We start from the raw sequence: 27,966 nt of genomic DNA on the forward strand, positions 1-27,966 counted from the left end.
AGATGCAGAAAAGGAGACCTAGTGATTGCATCTGTTGCTTTGTTCAGTCTGCATATGAACCATCCTATATAGTCAAACATACTATCTGCTAATAAAACTTGACCCTGCAGTTAGATGAGACAATTCCACATGGTGTATTTCAAGATGGGCAGTGTTCAACACACAGAGAGACAACACACAGTCCCATGGCTGGCCATAATGACTCTGGCTCTCTTGCCATTTTATTCATTAGCAATAACAACAAGTAATATGGCTTATTTGATGGGTAAGGCCATTTAATTAAAACAGTTAAACCAGCAGCAGGTAAAGCTATAGCCAGCAGTGTGCAATGAAAAGAGAAGAGGCAAAATTGACTTGTAATAGTTACATTATTCCATTGTTGTTGCTTTACACCCATTCTAGGCATATATACTTAGAAATAAGTCCCATGACACTGAATGGGGCTTACTTCAGAGTGTGTGTGATCGAATCACAGCTTTAAGTAAGTTTCATAGGTATGTATGAAGCAGCCTCCCTGGAATTTGCTATTCCTCTCTCCTCCTGCCAAGGTCTCACTTCTCAGTGCTTGATACTGGAGGTCAGGTTTTCATATACGAGAGCAGCTGCTGACACATCTCCAAAATAGCAGCAGAGAGATTGTTACTATTAAGCATGCATGTGATGTTCTTATCCCCTTTGCCTTTTTGTCTGCAGACAGACAGGTATATCTCCTTTCATATGTTTGTAAGCAGAGAGGATGTCGCCCAGCACCACACAGTTCAAAGCTCGCTCAGCACATATCCCGTCTGTCACTGGAGTGTCCCAGTAGCAGGCTGATGCTGACCTGTTTGAAGGCGTTCTGTCAAGGATTCCAGGGACAGGGAGCAATTACCTGGCTTTAGTTCCGCTATCCAGCAGCTGTTCTGTTCAGGAGAGACCACAGAGGGATTACATTTGCATTCTGCCTCTCACCGGCAGGCACCAGGCGTACTGAAAAAATGGAAGCCAACCTTCAAAACAGAATGGGTTGCAATACAGAGATCGCTAGGTGGAATGCAATCTGAAAAGCTGTTTGGGTGGGTTATAGATCAAGAGGCAAATAATGTTCGTTTTGCAGGTGTAAGGAATCGGTCTATCAGCGTGGCAGAACCTAGTCTGAAACTCCCTATCCATTAATATTAGGCAGGCACCTTTGCTAAATTGCCTTCAGTACCTGCTAAAAAGAAGAAGAGTTTGGATATGATATCCCGCTTTATCACTACCCTAAGGAGTCTCAAAAAAGCGGCTAACAATCTCCTTTCCTTTCCTCCCCCACAACAAACACTCTGTGACAGGGTAGGCAACCTAAGGCTCAGGGGCCGGATGTGGCCCAATCGCCTTCTCAATCCGGCCTGTGGACGGTCCGGGAATCAGCGTGTTTTTACGTGAGTAGAATGTGTACTTTTATTTAAAATGCATCTCTGGGTTATTTGTGGGGCATAGGAATTTGTTCATCCCCCCCCCCAAATATAATCCGGCCCACCACATGGTCTGAGGGACAGTAGACCAGCCCACAGCTGAAAAAGGTTGCTGACCCCTGCTCTGTGAGGTGAGTGAGGCTGAGAGACTTAAGAGAAGTGTGACTAGCCCAAGGTCACCCAGCAGCTGCATGTGGAGGAGCGGGGACACGTACACAGTTCACCAGATTACGAGTTTACCGCTCTTAACCACTACACCACACTGGCTCTCAAATGTTTCCATTTAGCTGATTCTACCCAGGCAAGTAGATAAATAGGTACCGCTACAGCGGGAAGGTAAATGGCGTTTCCGTGTGCCGCTCTGGTTCGCCAGAAGTGGCTTAGTTATGCTGGCCACATGACCTGGAAGCTATACACTGGCTCCCTCAGCCAAAAACACAAGATGAGCGCCGCAACCCCAGAGTCGGTCACGACTGGACCTAATGGTCAGGGGTCCTTTACCTTTTACCCAGGCATACCCATTTCTTTTTTAACTACTTGCTTTTCCTTATAATTTAAGTAGTGTTACTTTTATTCATTTTCCAGGTTCGGTTTTACTGGTGCTTTAAGAATATTTTACATTTCTTTACCTTAACCCCTTTGAGGTATTTGTATATTAAGTGGCATCTAAATCATGTTCATAATTGGGCTAGCAACTGAGATGGAACAGCATCTTCCACTGCAACTGAGGGCAGCAGGCTAGCTTAGGGGGTGCAGGGGCCTGCCATGCATCACACAGGTGTTCTGACATCTCTTCATTGCTGCCCACCCCACAAAATCTGATGCCTGAGGCAGCTGCCTCACTCTGCCTAACAGGAAGGCCTGCCCAACAGCCAAAGGGTATCTCTCTGCAGAACGCTGATCCCCAAAACTATTGAAGATAGTTTGTGCACTTCCCTCACAAACAAGGAGGAGCAATTTCATCTTCTGATGTGCAGAGTTGGGGAAGTTCTACAGATATAAACCAAGACATAACAGAAAATGCTGGCAGCTTAGGTGATGAAAAGCAAGTGCTGTTGGTTTTGGCGGTGCGTTTCAACTCACCCGAGGAGAAATAAATTCACCATCAGAAATAAATAAGAGTCCCACCACTATACCTCATAGCACTTCAAATATAACCAACATAAAAGAAGCATTCTCGTTCCTATGTAGCCTCACTTGCCTCAGATTTTGCTTGGAAGGGGTAGAATCTCAGCTTTGAAGCACGGTTACCGGACGATTTCCCACAAAATACAAATTTCAATACAAGTACGGTAGCCATCCATCCTTGTGCGTCACATTGCTTGGTCTTCATGATCACAGAAGGAAAGGATATGAATTTAAGATGACTAATTCAACTGTCTTCTCTAGTATTTGCCAGTTTTTTTCTTTGAATGGAGCAACTCCTTCCAGAAACCCTTATGCCAGCATGCAGGAATAAAGATTAACCAAACTATGTGAATGAAAATGAAAATGATGTGAATATGATGACCACTATGACAAAGTGAATGAGCCCAACTAGCAGAACCTGAAGTTTCAGCAACGGGGGGGGGGGGGGGGGAACCAAAACATTAGCACCTCTGCAAATGGTCATGCTAACACTGGACCATTCTCAAGAATGCAGCAAGTATGATGTGATAGTACTTGCATTTTATTTTTAAAAAAATTCCCAAAGATATCAGGGGAATTGATACACTGAATCATTGTAACATATATTTTTGTACAAGCATTTTATGGTAGGATTATTACTATTGAGCATTTATATAACACCAATGTTATGCCAGATGCTATCCTATAAGCCAGTGGTTCCCAATTGGTAACCCACCCAGGGGATCCATGGCACATACCTGTCAACTGTTTTCAGAGGCCATGCTCTCATGCAAAAGCACAGTGCCCAAAAATGTGTGAGATCAAAAACTATCAGACAGGAATACATGAGGAAGGTTGATTATAACCAGTTCTATTTCTCTAGAAAAAGAAGTGCTGGAACTTACCATGAACGCCTCCCTTGTTCTCTAATAATGGCAATGGTGCCCACCTGAGGTGCCGGAACTGAGTTCCGGCAATTTCCGGTTGGAAAAAAAAGTCCCAATTACAACTGAGCCTACACACACATACAGAGGGAAGGAAAACAGGGTACAACCCCACCCCAATTTTTGGCATACTGCAACCCGCTTCAAGAGTTAAATTCTCTTAACAATTAATACTGCATGCTCTCTCATTAGTTGTTCACTTTTACGTATTCCGTTTTTGACCAATAAAGGCTGAAGAAGCAGAGAAAAGGGGTAAGTCAATATAGGGATGTGCAACCCTAGTTACACAAATCCACTGGGCTCCTCTCCCACTCCTCTCCCCATATCATTGCCACTCAAGGCTCCCATTTTGTGCAGGTGTCTGATCATCTCAACATTTGTGGATGTCTTCTATATTACAAATGAGATTGCTCTGTGGCTAAGAAAAACAAAAGGGCTATTTCAATACCAAAGCTTTGATAAAAGGTCTTCAGGTGGCTCAGTGTTTTGTTTTGTTCTGTTTTGTTTTAATTAAGCTGAATATAATTTGAGATGCCATTGATACAAAACAGATCTTGCTACAGAGCTGGCTGGAGCCGTATTATCTCAGGGGATGATAAACACACAAAATTAATCCAGGGACAGTCTTGAATGAGAAACAAGATGAGGAAGAATGATACCGTGGTCCTACTAATTCACAAGGTTCCCTCTTACATATATGCTGATGAATCAAGCCTTTGAACATAAGCACCAGTATTTTGGCCGAATTGTAAAATAAATCCTGAATAAATAGAAGCATTCAATTTTTTTGGGGGGGGGCAGTCCTTTGTATCATTGTAGGTCATACCAATTTATCTGTAGTTAACTGGGCAGTGCAGCAGAAACTCAAATCCAAGGTTATTCAAAAAACACTGTGGTCTAACAGAATACCATCCAAAGAGCAACTGCAATTCAGGACAGTTTCAGTGTCTACACACTTTTTTTAAAAAGCTTCTGGAAATTGGGTTTTTCTCAGTGTACATTTGCAAAGAGAATTGCAAGAACAGCCTGTCAAACTCTTATTTTCAGAAACACCCGAAAGGTGTATATAAGTTCCATATAGTCTTTTATTGAGATGGTGTATTCCAACTTCCATACTTGTTCAGCAGACTGCTTAACAATCTGAGTGAAGTTCTGTGTGCTTAAGAGTGCAAATACAACTACTGTACAGTGGTACCTCTACTTACGAATAACTCTACTTACAAATGTTTCTACTTCCGAATGGAGCTCTGTCCGCCATCTTGGATGCAGTTTAGATAGGATGTTTTCTACTTACGAATTTTTAGATAGGGTTGCTTCGACTTACGAATGTTTTCTCCCAGTGCATTCCTATGGGATTCGACTTACAATTTTTTTCGACTTACAAATGTGCGTTCGGAACGCATTAAATTCGTAAGTAGAGGTACCACTGTACTGCAGAAACTTGATGAACACAGCTTTGCCTCAATATTAGCTCATACAAGCATATCTATAGATAGGAAATGCACATTGTAATAGCACCAGGACATGGGGTAAGTTGTACGAGACATGGCAGACTGGAGCTGGTAGAAGACTCGATACAGGGCTGCCATGTTTGGCAACACCATCTTTGTAACCATATAAAGTTGCCTGTTTCTTAGGGCTACAGAGGGACAAGGACAGTGGATACCCTGAGGTGTCTGGTATCTTCCTTAACATCTGCAGCAAATAACTATGTCAGCAAAACACGGTTGTGATGCTGATGCAACCTCATGGCTTTGTGATATGCCAGTAATCTGTATGTATACCCCACCAGAAGCATTTATTGTCAATCTTAAAAACAGGCATTAAGGTAATGCAGCAAAGGATAATGCATTTTTCATATTCACGGCTACCAGATATAATGTAATCATTGCTCATAAAAGGATTTCTTCATTCTCTAGTGCACAACAAACTTATCAAAAATCTATGGATGTCAAATGAGATTCAACACAAACATTTATAGGGAGAGTAAAGTTATTTTATTAAATCATGCACATCATGTGTGTTAGTGCAAATAGTTCAATCTGTACTCCAGAAATTCTATTGTTTTTTTATATCTTTACAAAATAGATTTAAAACAATTATTTACTTTTAAAAATGTAATTCTGAAGTTAAGCATTTTCAGAATAATATTTGCAATAACCTATATACAAGAGGTACTGAGTACCACTGGCATGTGTGTGTGCGTGTGGGTGGGTGTTACAGTTTCCTGCAAATGAAAAGAATGAAATGAACAAAAACAACATTTTCTAAGAGTCTGTGGACTAACATTCCCTTAATTCTAAATGATCCTCCCATTAACAAATCCCAAATAGTTTAAGACAGAACCTTTAAAGAAAAGTGACCCTCAACACCTCAAAGGCAAATTATTAACTAAAAACTCTATTTAAATATTTAACTAGATCTGCTGATTGCCATTAAATCCTTTGAACCAACTAATTTTTTTGCTGAGATAAGTCTTCCTATGAATCAGCTGAAACATTTCACTGTGCCATTATTTGTATATTAATACAGACCTTAACTGACAGAGCTGTTGAGCAGTGCAAGCTAGCACTTTATTCAGGTTTTAATTACATACCCCTATTCGCAAGTCAATGCTTACTGGAAACATTAATATTAAGGCCATATAAAGTGTGACATAAAGCTGCTAATCATTGATAGCACATTCTTTCATCTTAAGTTGTTGCATAGAGGACCAATTAGATTATTCTACCTTCCAGAAGGATTGCCCATTTCGGATTGTGTCTTCTTCCTTCCCCTAACAATAGAAGCACTTGAGCACTTCACATAATAATGAAATTATGCCAATGAAAACACAGTTTAAAGAGACAAATATTACTTCCCCAGCTTGGTTTTGATAATAAGTGACTGGAAAAATCATTTCTATAATGTGATATGTGCGAAAATATGTTGTGTTTTATAGTGTCTATATACATGAGATTTAATAAATTACATTCAAACTAAAAATTGGATCACTGCACTATGTCCATCAGAAAAATCAAGATTTTGCTCCCAGAAAAACCTTAGTTCACTCAGGCACACACATGCACACACCTGCACACAAAAACATTCTAGACCGATGATGTCCGTTCAGTTTCTTCTAGAGCTCTTTAAGGCTGACAATGAATTATACCAGTTCCCAAGTCATCAATAAAATAGGACCTTTACTGAAGAAAAATACTTGTTTCTGTCAGAAGACTTGGAAAAAATAAAATTGTTCCCAATAGCTCAGTGACTCACAGCAAGTAAAAAATAATAATGGTATGTTCATGTACAAATAAAGTCAAACTGAAAGGCACTGAGCACACTGCATCTGCTTCCAAGTATTAAAGGATATTTGGCATGGGTGTCCAAATTGGGGTGGGGGGGTGGGGAGAGAAATGCATTGCTTTCAATCTGGCAATCAGATTCTTAAGTAAAATATCCACACACCTAACCATCATAAATAATTTGGTACCAAGAAGCCTACTTTAGGCCACCAAAACAGTATTTAGAACTCCAAAACACTATCTTAAGAATTACATGAAGTTGTGAGCAACAATATTGCTCACGACAGAATGAAGTCATAATTTTATTCCCTCTTTATAGACAGATACATTTTGTACAGTTTAAAGCAATGACCCTAACTGCTGCCCTGAAGCCAAACTCTGCGGTACTAAGAGGTAAAAAAAAAAAAAAGGAACATGATGAATCTGTCTTTCCCCCAGTATGTGAATGATGCCAGCTTCTAAAGGGAGGACGGTGTATGGATTCAACAACAGTTCTCATGGAGAAGCTCTGGTTAGGCCTGGGTACAGCACCATGGCTGTCACAGCGACCAAAGCTGCCATCACAGGCATCCAAGGCCATTGTCTCTGTGTAGGGAGAAAAAAAAGGGAAAATAATCAATATCTCATTTGTTTCAGTGGACACTAATTAGTTAGCCCCTTCAAGTTCCTGGAAGTCCCTAGAAGGTTTCCCATCTGTTCGTGGTTTTGATTTTTTTTTTTGACTGGGCGTCAAGGGGTTAAACAAAGTTCATCTAAGTGAAGGAATTTCAATGGATGTTAAGTCTCCATGAAGTGACATCATTAGCTTTTGCAGATGCATCAATTCATCCCTTAACCGAACACTTCCTATCAAACCTTTCTGAATTTTTTTAATCTGATAACTGCATTTGATGCTTGTGCCAAGATAAATGCAGGCCATGCCAAATCATGAGCTGTTAGACCTCCTCCAGAACATTGTGCAAAGCATCTGCAGAAGTTCATCAGTTTACAATTAACAACGCATTAAACTTTTATTGTCTAGGTTTAAAGCAGTTCTGAAATGTAGCACGTGCTAATCTTAACGTGTATATTCTTCATCCCACCTTAAATTATGACCCTTCTGAAGAATATAATTCCACACGGAGGGTGGTGAGTCTTACAGAATGCATTTGGGAAGATAGTATCCATCACTGCAAGAACTGGAAATGCAAACCCACCATCTGTTGCCCACACCTTGTCCATTCATTCCCCACCCACCCAGCATCTTCTTCACCACAACAGGGAGAAAAGTTAAAGGCATTCAAATCCAGAGAGAAATTTCTGAATTAGTGGAGGGTAAAAAGGAAATAAGGGACCAGATTCAAATATGCAAACTCCTCATTTGTTTAGTGTCATTAAGCAGTTAGGTTTTCTTCCAGGCCCTAACTCTGCGGCATTTTACAAAAGACAAATGTGTGTTAGAAGAAGCACAGTCAGAAACAAGTAGGTTACAACAGGACACTGTTAGCACTAGCACAAGGAAAACAAGACAGATGTTAAATGATTAGTTTGTTTGCTTTTTGGTTTGCCACTATCACACACAACGACTTATTAAATGAAGGATTTGCATCAGGTAAACCAATACCTGTTTTTCACCATGCACTATCTTACAAAAATGGCACAAACAGGTGAGAGGGACGAACATACATGGACTGAATAGTGCTTGTAGTACCTTTCTCTACCACAATGGGTTGTAACACCAAAACAGGAAAGCCAGGATTAGGCCGATGAATACGGCTGGGACGGGTGGTAATATGGAAGGCTAAAGGGAAGGGAAGGGATATTAAAATCATTTTTGTGCTATAAAATAATCAAATAGGTAAAGATTATTTAGATAGGGGGAGAGCTCAAAGATCAAGTTTTGTTTCAACTGAAGCACTAAAGACATCTAACAAGAAGACACAGCTAGTCTGGTATACAAAGTTAGTACACCACTGTACAAAGTAAACATGGATATTGAACAACAAAGCATTTCTTCTCTTAAGGAAGCTCTTTTTAATCTTACAGAATGTAATATTTTAGGGCAAAATAAACCTTACTCTTACTGCATTTCAGGAGGGTTCCCTAGAAGACAGAGTGCAATTGTGCTTTATGTAATTCTAGAAGTTCAAATCATATTCAACAGAATATTCAGGAGCTTCAAATACCAATCAGAATTATTAATCCATCTGGATACACAGCCATTTAAAATTACCTTGTTCAAAAAACAAAATCCATCTTTCCCTTTCCCATCTGCATCAGACTTGCATTTTTAACAGAATGCAAACTCTGCAGAAAAAATTATTTTATGTTGGACGCTTCGTAAAAAGTGCTTCCTATCCTGGTATCGCCTACATATAGGGGGGAAATGTATACTGAAAGGCAAGTGCTTTCACTTGTGAAGAACACACAAATCTTTTTGGGGTTTTCTCCGCATAGCAGGGCTTTGATAAGACCCTTTTGTGGACCAAACCTCAGGCCACGTAGATCACATTTCAGTAGGCAAAAGAGCAACTTTCAGTGCTGTGTGCCCTGATATGTCACAAATACATTCATATTAGCTTCCTCTACTATGGTCACTGGGTCCCAAGCCCCTCAAGCACTTGCTCACCTGAAGCAGATTCCAAAACAAGAAATAACTACTCAATGTGACTTGGGGCTATAGTAATGAGTTTTAGCAGTCAAATCCCCCCAACACTCTGCTGTTTATGATACGGCAACTTCATCATGAGCTCTGACACACCAAGGCCTGAGGTAAATGGGCACAGTGGGGTGTTTATTTCTCAGTTACTAAAATGGGAATCCCCTACGTACATGGTGTTCAGAATCACAGGCAGTGAAAGAAGTGATTCAATATGCACTGCAACCTATCTCTTGTCAGCAGAGAATGAATGTTATCTCTCCCTATATGGTCCATCCAAATGTTATGAAAAAGACAAGGTGGAGACCATGCTGTTCAACCCCACGCTTAAGGGCAGTGCGGAAGGAAGGTTTTCCATATGCTAGAATTTTAATATTAGGGACTGTTGGAAGCACAGCATTTTCTTATTATTTTATGGAAACTATTATTTCCCCTATCGGGATCAACATAAAACAAGCTTATTTATAGAAATTCAACTGAACACAAATAATAATTTCAGCTATTTACACATTTACTAATTTATGTATTCTACACCATATTTCTTATACTTGTTTCTAATGTACTCTGGTAAGAATGAAGCCAAAATATTAAGGCAACTTAAATGAGGGACAATTCATGTGACCTTTTGAGGCCATAGCAAATTTTTACTCATGCCCCAGCAAGCACATGCTCACCTCAGCTCAGACTGGCTTCTACTATCCAAGTGCAACATACTGTGAGTGAGCATAAAAAGTGCTCCTAGGCGGGACAGAGAATGTGGCAACTGGCATGTATGTGAGTGGGTGAGGTGTGGTGTAGCACAGGTGGAAGTCAGCACAGGGTAAAAAGCATGGCTTCCACAAATCCAAAGGGTCACAGGATTGACGTCTAGTTACATGTGGCTATCTCAAGACATTTTGTTGAAAAAACATCTGGCAAATGAGTGCATTTAAGAACGAAATATATGCTTCTGTTTCCATGGGAACCAGGTGCATACGTGTGCAAGTTTTCTAAGGGTGTATGATTGTACCTGATTTAGCCACACAAACAACTGAAATGTGCCCGCCTCACAACTACACCTGTGGCAGCTTTCCTCCATCCCAAAAAGGTTTCTTACTCCAGCCTTAGAGTACATCCAGGCCCAATGCAAAGTGCTGGGGTTATTTTATTTTGCTTTTAATTATTTTGTTGATATAATATTATTACACTTTGAAGCCAATACATCAAATTTGCTTGCTTGCCAAGAAAAAAAGAAAAGTGAGGGAAATAAAAAAAAAGAAATGAAAGATGGCCTATGAAGCGGAAAGGGGGCAGCATAGCAAAAACAAAAACAAGTGCTGGTTTTGACCCATGAAGCCTTAAATAGCTCAGGACAGCAATACCTCAAGGACCACCTCTCCCCATATGAACCTACCCAGGCCCTGTGATCATTATCTGAGGCCCTTCTTTGTCTGCCTCCTCCACGAGAGGTCCAGAGGGTGGCAACATAAGAACAAGCCTTTTCTGTGGTGGTTTCCGTCTGTAGAATGCTCTCCCCAGGAAGGCTCACCTGGTGCCTTCACTACATATCTTTAGGCATGAGACAAAATGTTCCCCTATAATCAGGCCTTTGGCTGATAAAACAAGCTATGGCCTTTTAAGTGTGTCTGTGGGAGGATGATTATTGGTTTTTGTTGTTGTTATAATATGTATTTTTTCCTTTTCTCTTTCTTCTTCTTTTTGCTGTGATCTTTGGATGAAGGGCAGTATATACAGCGGTATCTCGTGCTACGTAACTTCCAGGTTACAGAATCTTCGGGTTACGGTTGTGGCAAACCCGGAAGTGTACTTCCGGGTTTTGCTGTGCGTGCATGCGCAGAAGCGCTCAATCGTGCTGCACACAGAAGGGTGCCTCCAGTTATGAAGTTTTCGGGATACAGCCAGGCCTCCAGAATGGATCCCATTCATAACTGGAGGTACAACTGTACATTTAATAAATAATAAAACATCTCAAAGGGAAAATAACAGGAAAATACCTTTGTCAACCTGAAAGGTTGAAAAATAACAGTAAATCCATTTGGGTGTGAGGTTCTCCAGTAAAGTACAAGAATGTCAACTCCTCACTCACCCCGTATCTGAATCACCAACCACCTGCATACATAACTCTTCTCAGTCCCTATTTCTAATAATTTAGTGATTAGGGAATATGGCAGTCAGTACTGTTTTATTATTATTTCAAAGCCTTTGTATATTGCCAAGTTGGATAGATATTTTTCTGCTCAAAAAGGGTGAGCAAGAGCTGCCATCAAAATGTCCTGGAATCTCCCAGCAACGGGCCCTTTATTTGGAATGTTCACACCCACTCAATCTTCTCATTTGACTGAATCAGGCAAAGCATGTTTATTACTGAAAGTAAAATTCATGTTGATTCTGTAGTGAAAATCCATGAGTAAGAGACTAACTCTACTCAGATTCTGCATTCCAACATATCGGCACAATATTTTTCACATTTATTCCTCTACACATGAAAACATTTTAAGACAAAGGTAGAAGATGAAGATAGCAGATGAAGTTTCTTTTAGCTGTTGATACACTTATTGTATTCTATTGGTCTTTAATGTATTCTCAGGTGCATTTACAGAACTTTTACAAATATATATATTTAAGTTGATTTGAGAATGCATTTTACTAGAAAGACAATAAGCACTGCTACCAAGAAATATTCATCATACTGCAGATTAACAGGGCATCCAACTTCTTTCCCTATAGTTCTACTAGATATACTCAGACCCACAGCAAGCGACAACAACGCCGTTGATTCTATAACTGTTGCAGTGGAAAGACTTCATATATCACTGATCTGTTATAGCAGATTATTGGGTTATATTAGGATAATTATATTTAATAATCATTCTAGTTGCTGTAGAGAATACTATGTAGATCTAAGTTCTGCTCCCCTCAAAGTCAACAGAAGTCTGAATGACACTCCTTTATTTGCCCGAGAAGCAGAAACTGCCATTCAAGAAGGCATTCGCTGAAGTACAGCTGGTGAATGGAAAATGCTGTTCTCTCAGTCTCTGCTTCTTTTTATGTTAGGTATCTTGTCCTGATTAACAAACGTTTTCTGAAGCAAATGCTTGAATAATTATGGGTAATGGAATCTCTCCACTGGCCAAATTGCTAGTTTTGTAAGGGTTGAATATTTCAAAGGATGAAATGAATAGAGATTCTGGCAAAGGCTCTTCAAATCCAGGCTCAGAAAAGAACTTTGGGACTCACTACAGCCTCAGAATTATTCTCCCCTTCAGATTAAAATCTAAATGGGGAAAGTATTTCCAGGTCAGTTTTCCCCTATGGAATGTAGCAACCCACCCCCAATATTAGAGTTGCTCCATTTGATTGTATTGGGCGGGAGAAGTTCATGGGCCACTGATTTCGTGAACTTCCTACAACTTCACAAAATGCTTTTTCCAAACCTTCATCAGGCATGGCTGGTAATCTCGCGGTGGAAATAAAATAACAAAAATCTGGCACACGTGTTATACAGACTTACATGATTTCCTTTTTCTTGTAGCAGCTTCAGGTTGTCTTTACACTGTTTGAGTTCATCTGTGATTGATTGCTTTTCCTGCTCAGTGATTTCAAACTTCGACTTCAGCTCTGAGAGTATGGTCTGTGTCTTTTCATACTAAAGGCAAAGAAAACACATATACTACAGACCCATTTAAACTAGATTTAAGAGGTTAAAGTAGCTTTGGGAGATGTGCCTATGCTTTTCAATAAAATACTACATGGATATTAATATGCATCTTTTGGGCAGGGCAGCAAATTAGTTTTTGCTATACTGAAATCAAGTTCAGGAAAAAGTAAAACTGTGGATCCGTGTTCATTCCCGTGCACTAAGATTGATTGATTGATTGATTGATTGCATTTATAGTCCCCCTTTTCCTGCAAGGAGCTCAAGGTGGCTGTCATGGTTTTCTCCTCTCCTCATTTAATCCCCTCAATAACGCCCCCCCCCCTAATTTTAGAATAAGGTTTATCTTGTTATCACTGGTGTTTTGTTGTTGTTTTCTAAAGGTGAGAGGGAAAGTGTCAAAGCACAATACATGTCAGAACTAGACCCAGCATTTCCTGCTCCTTTCCCAGCAGTGGGGGAATGCAATCATGTCATGTAATCTGTTTTATGTGTGGGAGACAGGAGATGGAAGAGGGTTTGGCAGCTACAGGTTTGCTGCAATACTGAATCCTGTTATCATTCCTCTAATAAAACTGAGCACTGAAATGTGTTCTCTTTATGCATGGTGCCTGTATTACAGTTTTGCTCCTTTCCACTAGATACTTACAACTCTCTATATAAACCTTTGTTTCATATTTAATTTTGTACTTTACAAGTTATTCCATGCTAGAAAATATTCATTTATCTAAATTAAAGCTTTTTATACAAGAATTTTCACATTGCGTGAAATTAATAACAGCACCTGCTCAAGATGTGAAACACTATTCAAATTCTCTAAATATAAAATCTAGCTGTCCATGAGGCTTTTCTGCTGAAAATTCTAGACCATGGCATATGTCATTTGGTTTAAATGTTTTTCCTTTTGGGATGTGGCTTTAGAAATGGTGCAACAAATTTTTTATTCTAGATCAAAAGCTGCATGTATTACCATTTTATTAGACATCCTTCCAGAAATGTCATCCAAATTCTTTCCACCAGAGAAAAGCTCATGCCTAATTTGATAAAAATACAGCCACTCCCAAAGCAAAAACTGAAGACAACCAGTGAGACAATTAAGACCATTTTTCCAGCCGATGCTTTTCAGCTCATCTGAAAAAGTTTATAACTTATTCCAGATAAATTGCCACCATTTTATTACAAAAAATATTGTCAGAATGGTGCCAGTTTTGACCTGTAAGGCTATCCTCTCCAAACTACTCACACCTGCCCAGCAGCTGATGTCATTGTGATGTCAGGAAAGAAATTAACCCTGCATTGGCTGCGCAACCTGCTCCCAACTGGAAACAGGATTGCACAGCCAAGGCAGCAAGATTTGATCAGCTGATGGTAGGAAGTTAAAGCCCTTTGCAAAAGCATTCTTTGAAGCAGCTCAGTGTTTTTCCTTCAAGCAAACAGGCATGCAGGTGCCAGCAGGGAAGAGGAGCTTCTTCTCTCCACCCCCCCTTAAAGGAAGTGTATGGGGATGCTTCAAAGAGAGTTTTCGCAAAGGGCTTTAAAAGACCCCCAACTTCCATTTGAGACTCTAGATGTTTTGAAGGTGCTGCAGCTTCCCAGTTAGAAGTTGGGCACTTGGAAACCCCATGCAAAGGATTTCGAGAGGTGGGCAGAGGTGCCCACCTGGCAATCATGTGATGTGATATAATGGCATTATGTCATTGACAGGGTATGGGCCCACCCACAAGTCAAATTTGGTCCACAGATTTGGCCCATGGAGCCAAGAAGGTTGCCCAGCCCTGCTTTACTGGTGTGCCACCAACCCTAAGTCTGCAACCAACTACAAAAAACAAGATAGGATGAGTTAGACTGTTTCTGTCTCAGGAACAGAAAAAGAAGTATGGGAGTGTGGGTCAGTAACTACACGAACATCACATCTTAGGTAATGTATCACACATTAGCTCAACATTCAGTCTTTGGATAAACACACCTTTTTCCCATGCAGATGGGCAGCTAACCAGCACAGGCTCTGCTTTGGGTTTTGTGGCTTGTGGGAATGGAATGCACTGAATGGCCACAAAGTAAGTAACAATGCACTTCCTTTCCCCAGTCCCCAAACTTTTCAAATGTTTTTATCGGGAGTTTTATAAACTGCCTTGCGTTGTAAATTTAAGTATGGCACAAAATCAATTCCACCATCTGCAAAACTTGAATCACATTGAAAGCCTGTTAGGTGTTTACTATTTGTTTTCAACATTTTTTCCAAAATAAGAGAAATTTAACACATCAGCAAATTCAGTACAACTATCTACCTTTAAGGACCATAAGCATAGTAAGAGAAGATCAGAGAGGAACAGTGTCATGGAAGGAGAGACATGGGCAGGAGATAAGTTTTCCATATATGGAAAGAGAATAGTTACAGGTAGGTAGCCATGTTGGTTTGACATAGTTGAAACAAAATAAAAAAATTCCTTCCAGCAGCACCTTAGAGACCAACTAAGTTGGTCATTGGTATGAGCTTCCGTTGTATCTGAAGAAGTGTGCATGCACACGAAATCTCATACCAATGACAAACTTAATTGGTCTCTAAGGTGCTGCCAAAGAATGCTCCAACTACCGCACAATTGCGCTCATTTCACACGCTAGCAAGGTTATGCTTAAAATTCTACAAGGCAGGCTTAAGCAGTATGTGGACCGAGAACTCCCAGAAGTGCAAGCTGGATTTCGAAAGGGCAGAGGAACCAGAGACCAAATAGCAAACATGCGCTGGATTATGGAGAAAGCTAGAGAGTTCCAGAAAAACGTCTACTTCTGCTTCATTGACTACGCAAAAGCCTTTGACTGTGTCGATCACAGCAAACTATGGCAAGTTCTTAAAGAAATGGGAGTGCCTGATCACCTCATCTGTCTCCTGAGAAATCTCTATGTGGGACAAGAAGCTACAGTTAGAACTGGATATGGAACAACTGAGTGGTTCAAAATTGGGAAAGGAGTACGACAAGGTTGTATATTGTCTCCCTGCTTATTTAACTTATATGCAGAATTCATCATGCGAAAGGCTGGACTAGATGAATCCCAAGCCGGAATTAAGATTGCCGGAAGAAATATCAACAACCTCAGATATGCAGATGACACAACCTTGATGGCAGAAAGCAAGGAGGAATTAAAGAACCTTTTAATGAGGGTGAAAGAGGAGAGCGCAAAATATGGTCTGAAGCTCAACATCAAAAAAACCAAGATCATGGCCACTGGTCCCATCACCTCCTGGCAAATAGAAGGGGAAGAAATGGAGGCAGTGAGAGATTTCACCTTCTTGGGCTCCTTGATCACTGCAGATGGTGACAGCAGTCACAAAATTAAAAGATGCCTGCTTCTTGGGAGAAAAGCAATGACAAACCTAGACAGCATCTTAAAAAGCAGAGACATCACCTTGCCGACAAAGGTCCGTATAGTTAAAGCTATGGTTTTCCCAGTAGTGATGTATGGAAGTGAGAGCTGGACCATAAAGAAGGCTGATCGCCGAAGAATTGATGCTTTTGAATTATGGTGCTGGAGGAGACTGTTGAGAGTCCCATGGACTGCAAGAAGATCAAACCTATCCATTCTTAAGGAAATCAGCCCTGAGTGCTCCCTGGAAGGACAGATCGTGAAGCTGAGGCTCCAATACTTTGGCCACCTCATGAGAAGAGAAGAATCCTTGGAAAAGACCCTGATGTTGGGAAAGATTGAGGGCACTAGGAGAAGGGGACGTCAGAGGACAAGATGGTTGGACAGTGTTCTCGAAGCTACGAACATGAGTTTGACCAAACTGCGGGAGGCAGTGCAAGACAGGAGTGCCTGGCGTGCTATGGTCCATGGGGTCACGAAGAGTCGGACACGACTAAACGACTAAACAACAACAAGGTGCTGCTGGAAGGATTTTTTTTATTTTATTAGGAAAGAGAATGTCACACTTAAAAAAAAAAAGCTTAGGGCTGTTCCCAACTATCGATAAGTCCTACTCAGAGTAGACATGTTAAAATTAATGAACTTAAATTAGTCTTATCCATCAACTTCACTGGGTTTACCCTGAGTAGGCTTAATATTAACCTAGGTTCGTTAATTTTTGTGGGTCTACTCAGATAAATCTTTTATGTCACAAAGTTCTGTAGTTTTCTTTATAAAGTACTACACAATTTCGAATCAAGCTTCTCCATCAAAATGTAACCCAAGAGCACCAAAACTGAAAGATAACTTCCTACCAGGAAAGGCATTTCTCTTTTCAGTGGCCAAAAACATATTTACCCAGAGTAGTACAGAATCCCATTTTAAAGAAACCTTATGGCAAGTATGTGAAATCCACCACAGTTCATTGTAGTGCTAAGGCCCCAAATTATGGATCTTATTATATATTATAGCACACCCACCCACACCCCTCGAGGTTTTAAAAAGGAGATAAACAGAGTGTTCTGAATTCCATGTAGAAACAAAAGCTTTCTCTGCAAAAGCATATATAGTGTCCACTACAACTAAGTAACACCACTGTATTAGTGAACTTTGAAAGCCAAAATGTTGGCAAAATATACAGCCCCATTACTCCCAACTACAAAATAAATATGAAAATGGCATTCAGATGGCAACTGAAATGCTAACAAGGGAAGGGATCAAAAAGTGCAATGGAAATGGTCAACCAATGCTTTCCTAGTAATGTTAATGAAGAAACAAAACAGCTACTGAAGGTTCATCACCTCCATTGTTTGTGCATGAGGCACTTTCTGGAAGGCTTTTAATCCTTACTTTATGCGCTTTCTAGCAAGCTCAAATGCTATTTTTTTTAAAAGACACTCACCTTAATTGTGCATTAAGGGAAATGATTGCCTTGACTACAAAACCAATTTGAACGCTTTAATCTTTACAGAAAGCTGAATTTCTATCACAAAGTTCAAAGCCTCCCTCAGGATCTAATATGCCTAAGCTCTTCAGTGCAGAGAATAAAGGAATAATATGAATTCGTTCTTACTCTCCTCCACTCACTCTCTACAAAAGTTGGAAACGGGAGGAGGCTCAGTGCCCAGGTTCACTTTGAATGTGGCACAGTTATCATGAGGTGAACTGTGTGCCATTTTTATTATGGACTTCGCTACACAGGGCATCAACCACTACCAGGCAATTCTCAAATCTTTAACCTGATGCTGTAAATATAAAACATCATCAATGTGGACACTTCTCAATTAGGTTCACAGGTGCATCTTCATATTTGCCCTAACAGAAGTCAAGAGGGAAAGAAGGGCTTTACCTCTAAAGGCAGGGATTGTCCAGTTTGTAGTGAGTTGTAAGCAACTCTATGAGCCTTTTGTTGCCAAAGGGCAGGATCTTTAGTTCTGTCTGTCTCCAAAAGGCCTTGTTCATACCTGCATGAGCTGCAGGGCTTGCATGCTCCCCACTTCCCTCTTCTCCCCTCAGCCACAAGGAGGAGAATGGAGGCTTTTGCTTCCATTTCCAGCTCACCACAGTTAGTGTTACGTCTACATTGTGGTTAGTGTTAACTATGGTTTAGGGAAACCCAACTTAAAACCGTGGTGTATACCTTGGCTTGTATACCTAGACCAGTTCACACTAACCACAATTCTTAAATTGGGTGAAATGAGTTACTATGAATAATCAAAATGGATGCAAAAACTTTCTGTCCCTTCCTTGCAGTAGGAACAGAGGAGAAGGAACCCAGAGCTAAACTGTAGCTTTGTGTTACATCCAAATGCAGCTAAGGGGAGAATGCTGTTGTTGGGGCAGGAGAGAACGACAGTCAGGGTCCCCACAGGGTGGATGGAATCCAGAACAATTGTTTTCAGACATACAAAGTAGTAATAAAGATGAACTTGAATTTCTTGATACCTACCTCATTTTGAACATCCTTAGCTTGATTCTCTGCTTCATTAAGAAGGGTTTTTAGACTAGCTGCATCTCGCTGATGTTGCTCTTTCAAAGACCCCATTTTATTTTCAAGCTCCTTTCGAGTCAGCTCAAGAACACTCAGGTCACTGTTAAGTGCTAAACTCTGCTGTTGAGAGCTGCGAAAGAAAAGAAGGGCAAACCCCAAAGGAATACTACATGTTTAGAAACAAATTTAATCAACATGTCATCTATTTCCCCTCCTCAGAATCAAGCACTTTATAACATGTGCAACACTACGCATCGACAGTATCCCTGTAACTTAAAACAGTACTGATCCTTTGGCATACAGCATAGAAAGTTCCATAACAAATGCATAATGAAGTTTCAAGCTGCACGTTTCAAGAAAGAAAAATAAATGTTTTTTAATTGACACAACACCAAAATAAAAATATAGATAATGGAATGCTTTGGACATTATACTAAACCATAGTTTAGTGTTATGAGAATGAATTGTAGTGAGCCTCAGATTCATGCACCCCCGCTCCTCTAGTGCTATCATATGGAAGAATCTGGAAGGTTCTGCTCCAGTTTTAGATTAGGCACATTTTAATGCCCTTCTGAATCTGGACAAACTGTGATTAATATTAAGAATGGTTAGTTGAAACAAATCAACTTTAAACCACAATTCATGAAGCTGAGTTGTTTCAATTAGCTACACTGAAGATTAATGGCACTTTACGGTTTAGATTACATATTAATTAGTGAGTAATCTAAAATGGAAGTGGAAGCTTTTGGTTTCTTCCTTGTGGCTTCACTGAAGGAAAAGAAGAGTGTAAGAATCCAAGGCTTGTTCACATCATGCTAAGCCATGGTTTAGGGCAGGCATCCCCAGACTTCAGCCCTCCAGATGTTTTGGACTACAATTCCCATCTTCCCCGACCACTGGTCCTGTTAGCTAGGGATCATGGGAGTTGTAGGCCAAAACATCTGAAGGGCCGCAGTTTGGGGATGCCTGGTTTAGGGTTTATGTGCAAACCAGCCCAATGTTCAAATAAAATTAAACAAGCTGAGAACAGAAACCAGAGCTGGCATTCACCTGCCTATTTAACTAAAACCTTTATTTACAATCATCTTCCTTATATATTACCAACATTTGGAAGGTGTCCCGGCAACACATAAATAATTATAACTTCCTCTAACAGCAAACACAGGTGGTGAGTGCCAACAGGAATGTTGCCAACAAAGGGCGGCTGGAAAAAGGAAGCAAACAGCAACACGCTTGGGACAACCACAGTTTACATAAGTACAAGACCCCATCCTTCCAAAATAGAGCCTAATGTGAAGATGAGCAAGAACTGTCCAGAAGCCATGGAAAGCTTATGGTCAAGTTCGAAAAGAAAAACAGGGAAGTGGAAGACCCTGGTTTAAGAGGATAGAACAGAGTACTCTTGTTTGGAGGTGAAGCTACATTGCAGTATTTTGTTGCAAGGCCTACTGTTTATAAATGAATTTTAATGGTAGATAATGAAAACATACCACAACGTAGCTAATCTTTCCAATGTTAAAAAAGAGAGAGTATTAAGTCATGGTAAAGAATATGAGGTCTCTGCAACACAAGTGAAGCAACCAAGAAAACTACTTTAGGCCCTGTAAAGGGCTTCTTCTATGCCCAGTAGGGCTTTTGATGTCTTGCTTGCAATGGAAGACCATCCCGCTTCTGATTCAGTGCAGCAGCTGGAGACTGCCAAGCATGGAATTAGTCTGGCAATTCTCTAAAATGTAGCCAAGGCTACATATGCTATGACCTTTAAGTAATGTAGCGGGGAGGGGTGGGGGGAGTCATACGGAAAATATTTATACAAAGTGACCTTCACATTATTTGCAAACTGGCATTCAAATGCATTCCATTTTATCAGTTCAGATGTATCTTAGTCAGCATTTTCCAAAATCAAAACACATCTTTGAATCCTGCTACTAATGAGTATTTTAAACTTAAAAGTTTTAAATGAAAATGAAAACGTATTAGCTTCCACTCAACTTCTATCCTTCAACATTCCCTCCTGCCTCTTTATGTTATTATCTTACATAATAATTTCCAGAAGCTCCAAAAAGGGAGAGAAGAAAAATAAATAACAACAACAACCCTGACCACAAGAGTAGTTAGAAAATTCTTGATGAAAGTTTCATGGAATTCAGAAAATTCCAAAAATCACTGTGTCCATTGAAAGCTTTTTATTATTTCACAGCCTGTCCTAATGGTTCTTCATTTTCAATGCTCAGTTCATTGAATGGTGAGGGCTTTTGATAGTGGAAGGACCAATCTCTTAGCTATCAGTGATCCTGGTCCTGTTAGCTAGGGGTGATGGGAGTTGTAGTCACAAAACATGTGGAGAGCCGAGTTTGCCCATACGTGCTTTAAATTTGTTACAGGTAGGTAGACGTGTTGGTCTGACATAGTCAAAACAAAAAATAAAAAAATTTCCTTCCAGTAGCACCTTAGAGACCAACTAAGTTTGTCATAGGTATGCATGCACACGAAAGCTCATACCCATGACAAACTTAGTTGGTCTCTAAGGTGCTACTGGAAGGAGTTTTTTTTATTTTTTTCTTAAACTGTTTGAAGTTTGGGGAGGGGGGTTGGAGAGAAAGGACTTGACACCAATAGTACACTTTTCTATTTCTCTTCAGAATACGGCAGCTCACTGGGAATTCCTAAGCAAAAATTGTCTAGCGCTTCAGATGTACTAAATGACTCTGGACCAAATCTGCTGAAAGAAACAGTGCAGGGTGTTGCGAATACTGCCACTTGAAGGGGGGAAGTCTTATTTTCATTTAAAATACATTTTCAAAATTTGTGCCCAATATGGTAAGACTGTGATTCACCCATCCAACATCTTATGGACCATTAGATTCAGCAGCACTTACTTATGGAGCTCCTTCTCCTGTCGCTGAAGTTCACATGCAAGCAAAGAGTTCTCCTTCTTTAATGAAAGGCATTCGGTTTCAAGAACAGTCCACTCCTCTCTCAACTTTTCAAGTTCACCTACAAGCAAGTAATGCTATGTTACCCGTTAAAGTGGACTGAAAATTAGGATCTTCAAAGGTCTTCCGAGTAATGTCTGCAATTATTCTAAAATATCTGGCCACATGACCTGGAAGCTGTACGCCGGCTCCCTCGGCCAATAACGCGAGATGAGAGCCACAACCCCAGAGTCGGTCACGACTGGACCTAATGGTCAGGGGTCCCTTTACCTTTAGTCATGGAAACAGATCATTCTGAGTTGAGAGATAGCATTTGTTTGATCGAGGCAAACAATTAGAAGCTTGAATACATTTTGAAAAACACTCATCAGTGCAATTAGCACAGATTGAATGAAATAATTCTGGAGAGGCCAGTTGGATGTGGTTATGTTTAAAAAAAAAAAGAAATCTCACAGTAAGTAATTAGCACAAAACAATAGCCCATTTTGTTGGTGCAGCTTTATACGCATGCAACATTAACACTGTAGTACAATGTCACAACACAGTTAGGTGCTATATATTGTATAAGCTGGTGCTCTGGTGCCTTGTTTCCAAATATTACATTATAAAGTTTCAGTAGCATTTCATCAGTTTTGATTTCTTGCAATGGTTCAACCCAACCAACAGCAGTTGGGAGTCAGGATATTTCAAGGGTGATATTTATAGTTAAAGGAAGGCTGCTACGCTACAAACCTGTTGCTATAGCTTGCCAAACCTTTAAGATGTTTTCAGGGATTCCAGATAAAGTGTCTGCATAGCATAGCTGTACAGACAGATCCCACTGGTCACTGCTGAACCAAAGTCTACTAGAGACTAAATTCTGTCACAGTCACATATCTTCACCTTGCTGCATCAGTGGACTGCAGAAGCCCCTAAACTTATATGCACCATTTAAAGTGCAAAGGACAAAGGACTATAGGCATATTCTTGCTAGATCAAACTAAGAGGTCCATCTAGTGCCATACCTTGCAACCGGGTGGCCTCCTCTTTCTGCTGATCCTCACACTGCTGACATCGTAGTTGAAAACTGGCTTGCAGACTGATTATTTCTTTCTCGTATTCTGAAGCCTCTTTGCGCCACCGCTCAAGCTCAGCCCTTACTTTCTGAAGCTCTTCTTGTAAAGCAGCAACATCTGTTTCCCTTTCAGATGCAGCCTTCTCGGCCACTTGTTGCAGTAACAGCATCTCACTCTGAGCACTAAGCAACTCATTTCGAGTACTGGAGATTTCACTCTCCTTTTTCTCACGAAGACATTCAATATCTTCCTGCAGCTGATGCAGCTGAGCTGTAAACATTTACAAGAAATCAGATTTTCTTAAGGAGGTTGGGTAGGCAAATTCATGTCAGCCATGTGGAGCTCTATAAATGGAAGGTGACTGAACTTTAGCACTTTACTTTTAAAAAGTTAAGAAAACAAAAAAAGATGGGTGTAAGAACCCGGCTGCAAACAGACTGGCTATGCTTACATGTAACGCTAAACCATGGCTTAGTGCTACATGTACAAACAAGAATAAGCCTGAGCAAATATGGCCTGGGAAAGTATTTCGGCAGAATTTTTGATCCACTTTCCATTAACCCTGGTTTGTTGTAATAATATGAATCAGGGACAATGTTTTTAATTCAGCATTTCTGGCTTGTCTGTAACACAAGCCACGTTTTGACAAAAGGTAACTGAACTCTGTCAAAATCCTCCCAGATGAGAAAGACAAGCATGTGAGTCTGAGATTTTGCTCAGGTTCCTTTTCGCTGATGTGCACAGTGATAAACTGTGGGCATAGGGTGGTATATAAATTCAGTACATAAACTAGTTTAGTGTTATGTACAAACTAGGCCAATGATTTAATTGCAACACTTCTATCATCTCATGAAAACATCATTCCTAGATTAGATTCAGTTTTATGTTTTAAGTATTTAGACAAATTGGAAACCAAGGTCAATTAATCTTTTGGCACACAATGCAGAATTGGGCAAGCTGTCAGACAGATCTCATCCTGCCTGGTTCATAAAGTTGTCCCAGCGTTGCTCTAATTCTGGAATGTCTGCATCTTAAGCTCTATCTTCTTGACCATATAGCTAAAAATGTACTGCTTGCCTGCTCTTTATACAGGTGGATGGGAGTCCTGGACAGTCTGCTTGAAATTCTGAGGAAATGACTGGGTAGCCAAAGCCTGCTGGCAACAGAATGATGGAAGGAGAGGCTACAGGGGCTTGTATAACATCCTCTCACCTCCACTCTCAGAAAGGAATAGGAGCTGTTAACCTACACCAACCCATACTCCTTAACAGTGCTATTTTTTTAAAAGCAAAACAGTAGTTCCTTGTTTGTTCCAGCAGCAGCGCAGCTGATCTCATCTCCTGCAACAAATCAAAAGTGGCTGCTGGAGTATATTAAAAAATGCTGTTTAAATTTGGGGGGGGGGAACGTATTCATAATCTCAACAGAATTTAGTTTCACTTTCCCTGAATTTTGGGTTGTCATGTTGTCTGTACCGGCGACAAATCCACTTTGGTTTAAAGCAGAGGTGGAGAACCTCCGAAACTTATCAGAGTTTCATACAAGAACCACAAGTTTGAATGTAATCCTTAACTGAAGTTCTTTAAAAGTGAAACAAAACTCTGGTAATGTCCTTGCCATATTCAAATGCATCATCTGCATCTTTTCTACTAAATCTTTTTGCATCAAGGGTGTTATACCTTGGAGAACTTGGATTTGCTTGGTGGATTCTTCAGCTTGCAGTCGATAAGCTTTTCTCTCTTCTTCTAACATTGCTGTAAGTATAATGACAGGATCTGAAGTTTTGCTCCATTATACTTACCATTTGGAAAACATTAGAAATTAGTTTTTAGTAGCTCATTAAAATAATGTCAGAGTCAATGTAAGTAAATCAAAATATTTAAATAATCATGTTACACTGCTAGCTGTTAATACATTTTATTAAAGCTTTTTTAAAAAAACTGCTTCCCTTCAATGCATCCATGATATTACCATGTTATGGAACAAAATGAAAAGGACTATAAAAAAGGCTTATTTATTTCCACTGCTTAAATTAAACATTCAAATTTATAGTTCAATCCTATACATGTTTACTCAGAAGTAGTCTCCATTGAGTTCAGTGGGGCTTGTTCCCAGGTATAGGAGTGTAGCTTCAAGCAACTCCATGGGACTTACTTCTGAGCAGATGTGTGTATGATTGTGTTGTTATTTTTTACCCCTCCATCATATGGAGAGCATAAAAATGCCCTATGCATGTATCTTAATAACAACTGTTAGACTAAATAGATTTAACTATCTGTTTGGTCACTAAAGTACTTGGGCATATGATTTCCTGGGTACTCTGCAGATTTAAATGAATCTTCATCTCACCTTGCAATTCAAAGCATTTTTGTTTACTTGTTTTAGCTAGCTCTTGGGCTTCAACCAGTTCCTTGCGCAGCTGCTGAATTTCTTGTTTAGTCTCAGTTTCAGATTGTGCACCCTGCAATTCATCTGCTAAAAGAACATTTTCCTTTAAAGTATCAGTTCTAGCAAATTTCCATTACGCTGCGAAGACAGGATCTTAAAAGAGTCATGCAAAATTAGTCAGCTACTCATTGCATTAGAGAAAGGTTAGGCGATAAATTAAAACATTGTTAGGAAGTCAAATATCAATACACTCTAGCCCTGCATGCAAGAATAAAGTTTAAATCCGCATGAATAATGTAGGCAGGCAATTCAAGTCACAACATATTCTGTTGTGGCAACATTTCAAATATGAGCAACACTTCATAAATACACTCAAAGCGATTTGGCATTTCACTGCAGATGCTAATTTTATTCTTTCATTATTAATTTTTTTCTAGAAGAATGGCGTATTCAGCACACCAGATACCTACTAGAAGGCAAGTAAGGCCAAGGGGATATCCTTGGCTTCCCCTTCTACATACCCTTCTATAGGCAGAAAGCAGTGGAATCGCTAACTCCTAGGCACATCAGATCTTTTAGTTGTGAGAGAGGGGTGTAGTCAAGTTGGGAGACATCTTGGCCCAAACTGCACCCATCGTTCATGCATTTCCAGAATGTCCTGGTACCTGCAGTAAATAATTCTGTCCTAGCCAAAAGCTTTTACAATCTGAGCTGTACACTTCTCTCTTGGCTATTGCTGCTTGCCAGCTCCAAGGCTTCTATTTGTCTGTATTTTGAATAAGTCAGTCTTTACACACAAAATGTGTCAAACTTTGATAAGGAGAAAGTTGTGGGCGAGAAATCGGGATGCACTAAATGACAGGTTCAGAAAGTATTCCAAAGGCATATCCAAGAATATTGCTTATTTTCTTTTCAATCATAGCTGAATAACATAATCTAAAACCACAACAGAGTAGACTAAAACAGATGAAAACTCATAGAAACTTTCTAAACATCTGGGCAGGCTTGTCTAAATAAGGATGTTTTCAGCAGGTGCTGAAAAGAATACAGTGAAGGTGCCTTCCTGATTATCAATAGATTATCATAGATAATCTGGTCCCAAATTGTTAAGGGCTTTAAAGACAACATTCAATGCCACAGTGGGCCAGTGTGTCTGGCTCTTAACCAAAAGGTTCGTGGTTCAAGCCCACCCAGGGATGGCTGTGGACAGGATTCCTGCATTGCGGGGGATTGGACTAGATGACCCTTGGGATCCCTTCCAACTCTACAATTCTATGATTCTATGACTAATAGTAACACCGGTAGCAGATCGGCAACCAGTGCAAACCTCTGAGCATTGTTGATTAGCCATATATATAAACAAGTAGAGTGTTTTAGGGTGTTCTTTCCTGATAGACAGAGGTATGAATTCACCTGATGCTTTCAAATTTCTGAATCCTAAAACTGAGCAATTATTAATGTGGTTTTTTCAGTATGTGTGTGGATGACAAGGAGCAGCACCTGCGAACTTAGGCAGAGCCTGCTGTTTTGTCACTGTATTTTAATGAGTAGGTGTTCAGAAACGGTACAAAATGGTAAACCTGATTTAAATGTTATTTGAACTGATATTTTCCCCTTGCTGATACAAAATTGCCTTGAATTAAATTCATCCATACATCATGATACACAGGAAACAAAAAGAAGGTTTTCTGTTTCTGATTTCTCTGTTTTCATTTTATGTCGGGTTTATACATAAATTACTAACAGTCACTTGGGTGTTTATTTTAAATGAAATAAGTCTTGCAGTTCATTATTTCATCTGGTGCCCCAAAGGACATCCTGATAAGCAGTTTTGTTGACAAAGATATGAGAAAATGAAAAATTCAGAAGCATGCCTCCTAAGTAGAAAGGACTTCATAGCATTAACTAAAATCTGCACACAGTTTTTTACAGGGACGCTAAAAGGAATCTAGTTAATCTCAGCAACTGTAGGAGAAAATGTGCTCATCTACAAACCAAGAATATATAAATTCTAAACTATGCCTAAGGATACAATCCTATGCACAGCTACACTGGAGTAAGCCGCACTGAACTTAGTGGGGCTTACTTCTGGAAAACATGCACAGGATTCGAAGTTGCGCATTGAACATACATCAGTGGAGGCATCAGCAAGAGCAATAAAAAACATTAACTGTAAATAAAATTGTTACCCAATACTAAAATATTTGCATATTACACCAAAAAATCCTGACAAATACCATCTGAAACATGAAGAAGAAAGTAAATTTACCTTTTAAGAGGGCTACTTTAGCAATGGGTTCATTTAGTTCATGGTCCTCCATCTGAGCATCTAAATGAGAAAGTAAGTTATTTTAGCATTCTGAGAAACAAATTACACGAATAGCTAGGTCATTCAACACTGCGGCAACACTGAAAAACTCATCTGAACAAAATTAAGTATGTAAACAGTTTTATCTAAACTTTAAATAGCCCTCCCTTTTTTAGAAATCCTCTTCTGAGTACTCATTGACATAAATGTACACTTAAACTTATGCTCCAATTGTACCTGTAGTGTCGTCACTGCTTTTCTCCTTGCTTGGGCTAAGAGTGTCTGATAGTTCGGCTTCTTTAGCTTTTGCTTGATTTTC

General features: G+C 39.9%; 1 protein-coding gene across 20 annotated transcripts in view; it reads right to left on the reverse strand.

Annotated features, from left to right (window-relative positions):
- Positions 1-5,609: 5,609 nt before the first annotated feature.
- Positions 5,610-27,966, reverse strand: part of SLMAP (sarcolemma associated protein) — an 88,027-nt gene continuing 65,670 nt past the window's right edge. For 7 of the 20 annotated variants that reach the window (XM_035106391.2, XM_035106382.2, XM_035106394.2 and 4 more), the window contains 9 exons: positions 27,885-27,965; positions 27,609-27,668; positions 25,301-25,426; positions 24,631-24,705; positions 22,901-23,221; positions 21,840-21,957; positions 18,919-19,090; positions 12,924-13,058; positions 5,610-7,359 (listed from right to left, as the gene is read on the reverse strand). In XM_035106391.2, coding sequence (XP_034962282.1) covers positions 7,270-7,359; positions 12,924-13,058; positions 18,919-19,090; positions 21,840-21,957; positions 22,901-23,221; positions 24,631-24,705; positions 25,301-25,426; positions 27,609-27,668; positions 27,885-27,965 — 1,178 coding nt within the window. In that variant the 3' untranslated portion in view covers positions 5,610-7,269. Of the gene's footprint in view, positions 7,360-8,464; positions 8,555-12,923; positions 13,059-18,918; positions 19,091-21,839; positions 21,958-22,900; positions 23,222-24,630; positions 24,706-25,300; positions 25,427-27,608; positions 27,669-27,884; position 27,966 lie in introns of all 20 variants that reach the window. The other 13 variants (XM_035106390.2, XM_035106393.2, XM_035106386.2 and 10 more) reach the window with 5 other exon arrangements.

This window comes from Zootoca vivipara, chromosome 2 (assembly GCF_963506605.1).
Source record: "Zootoca vivipara chromosome 2, rZooViv1.1, whole genome shotgun sequence".
NCBI lineage: Eukaryota > Metazoa > Chordata > Lepidosauria > Squamata > Lacertidae > Zootoca > Zootoca vivipara.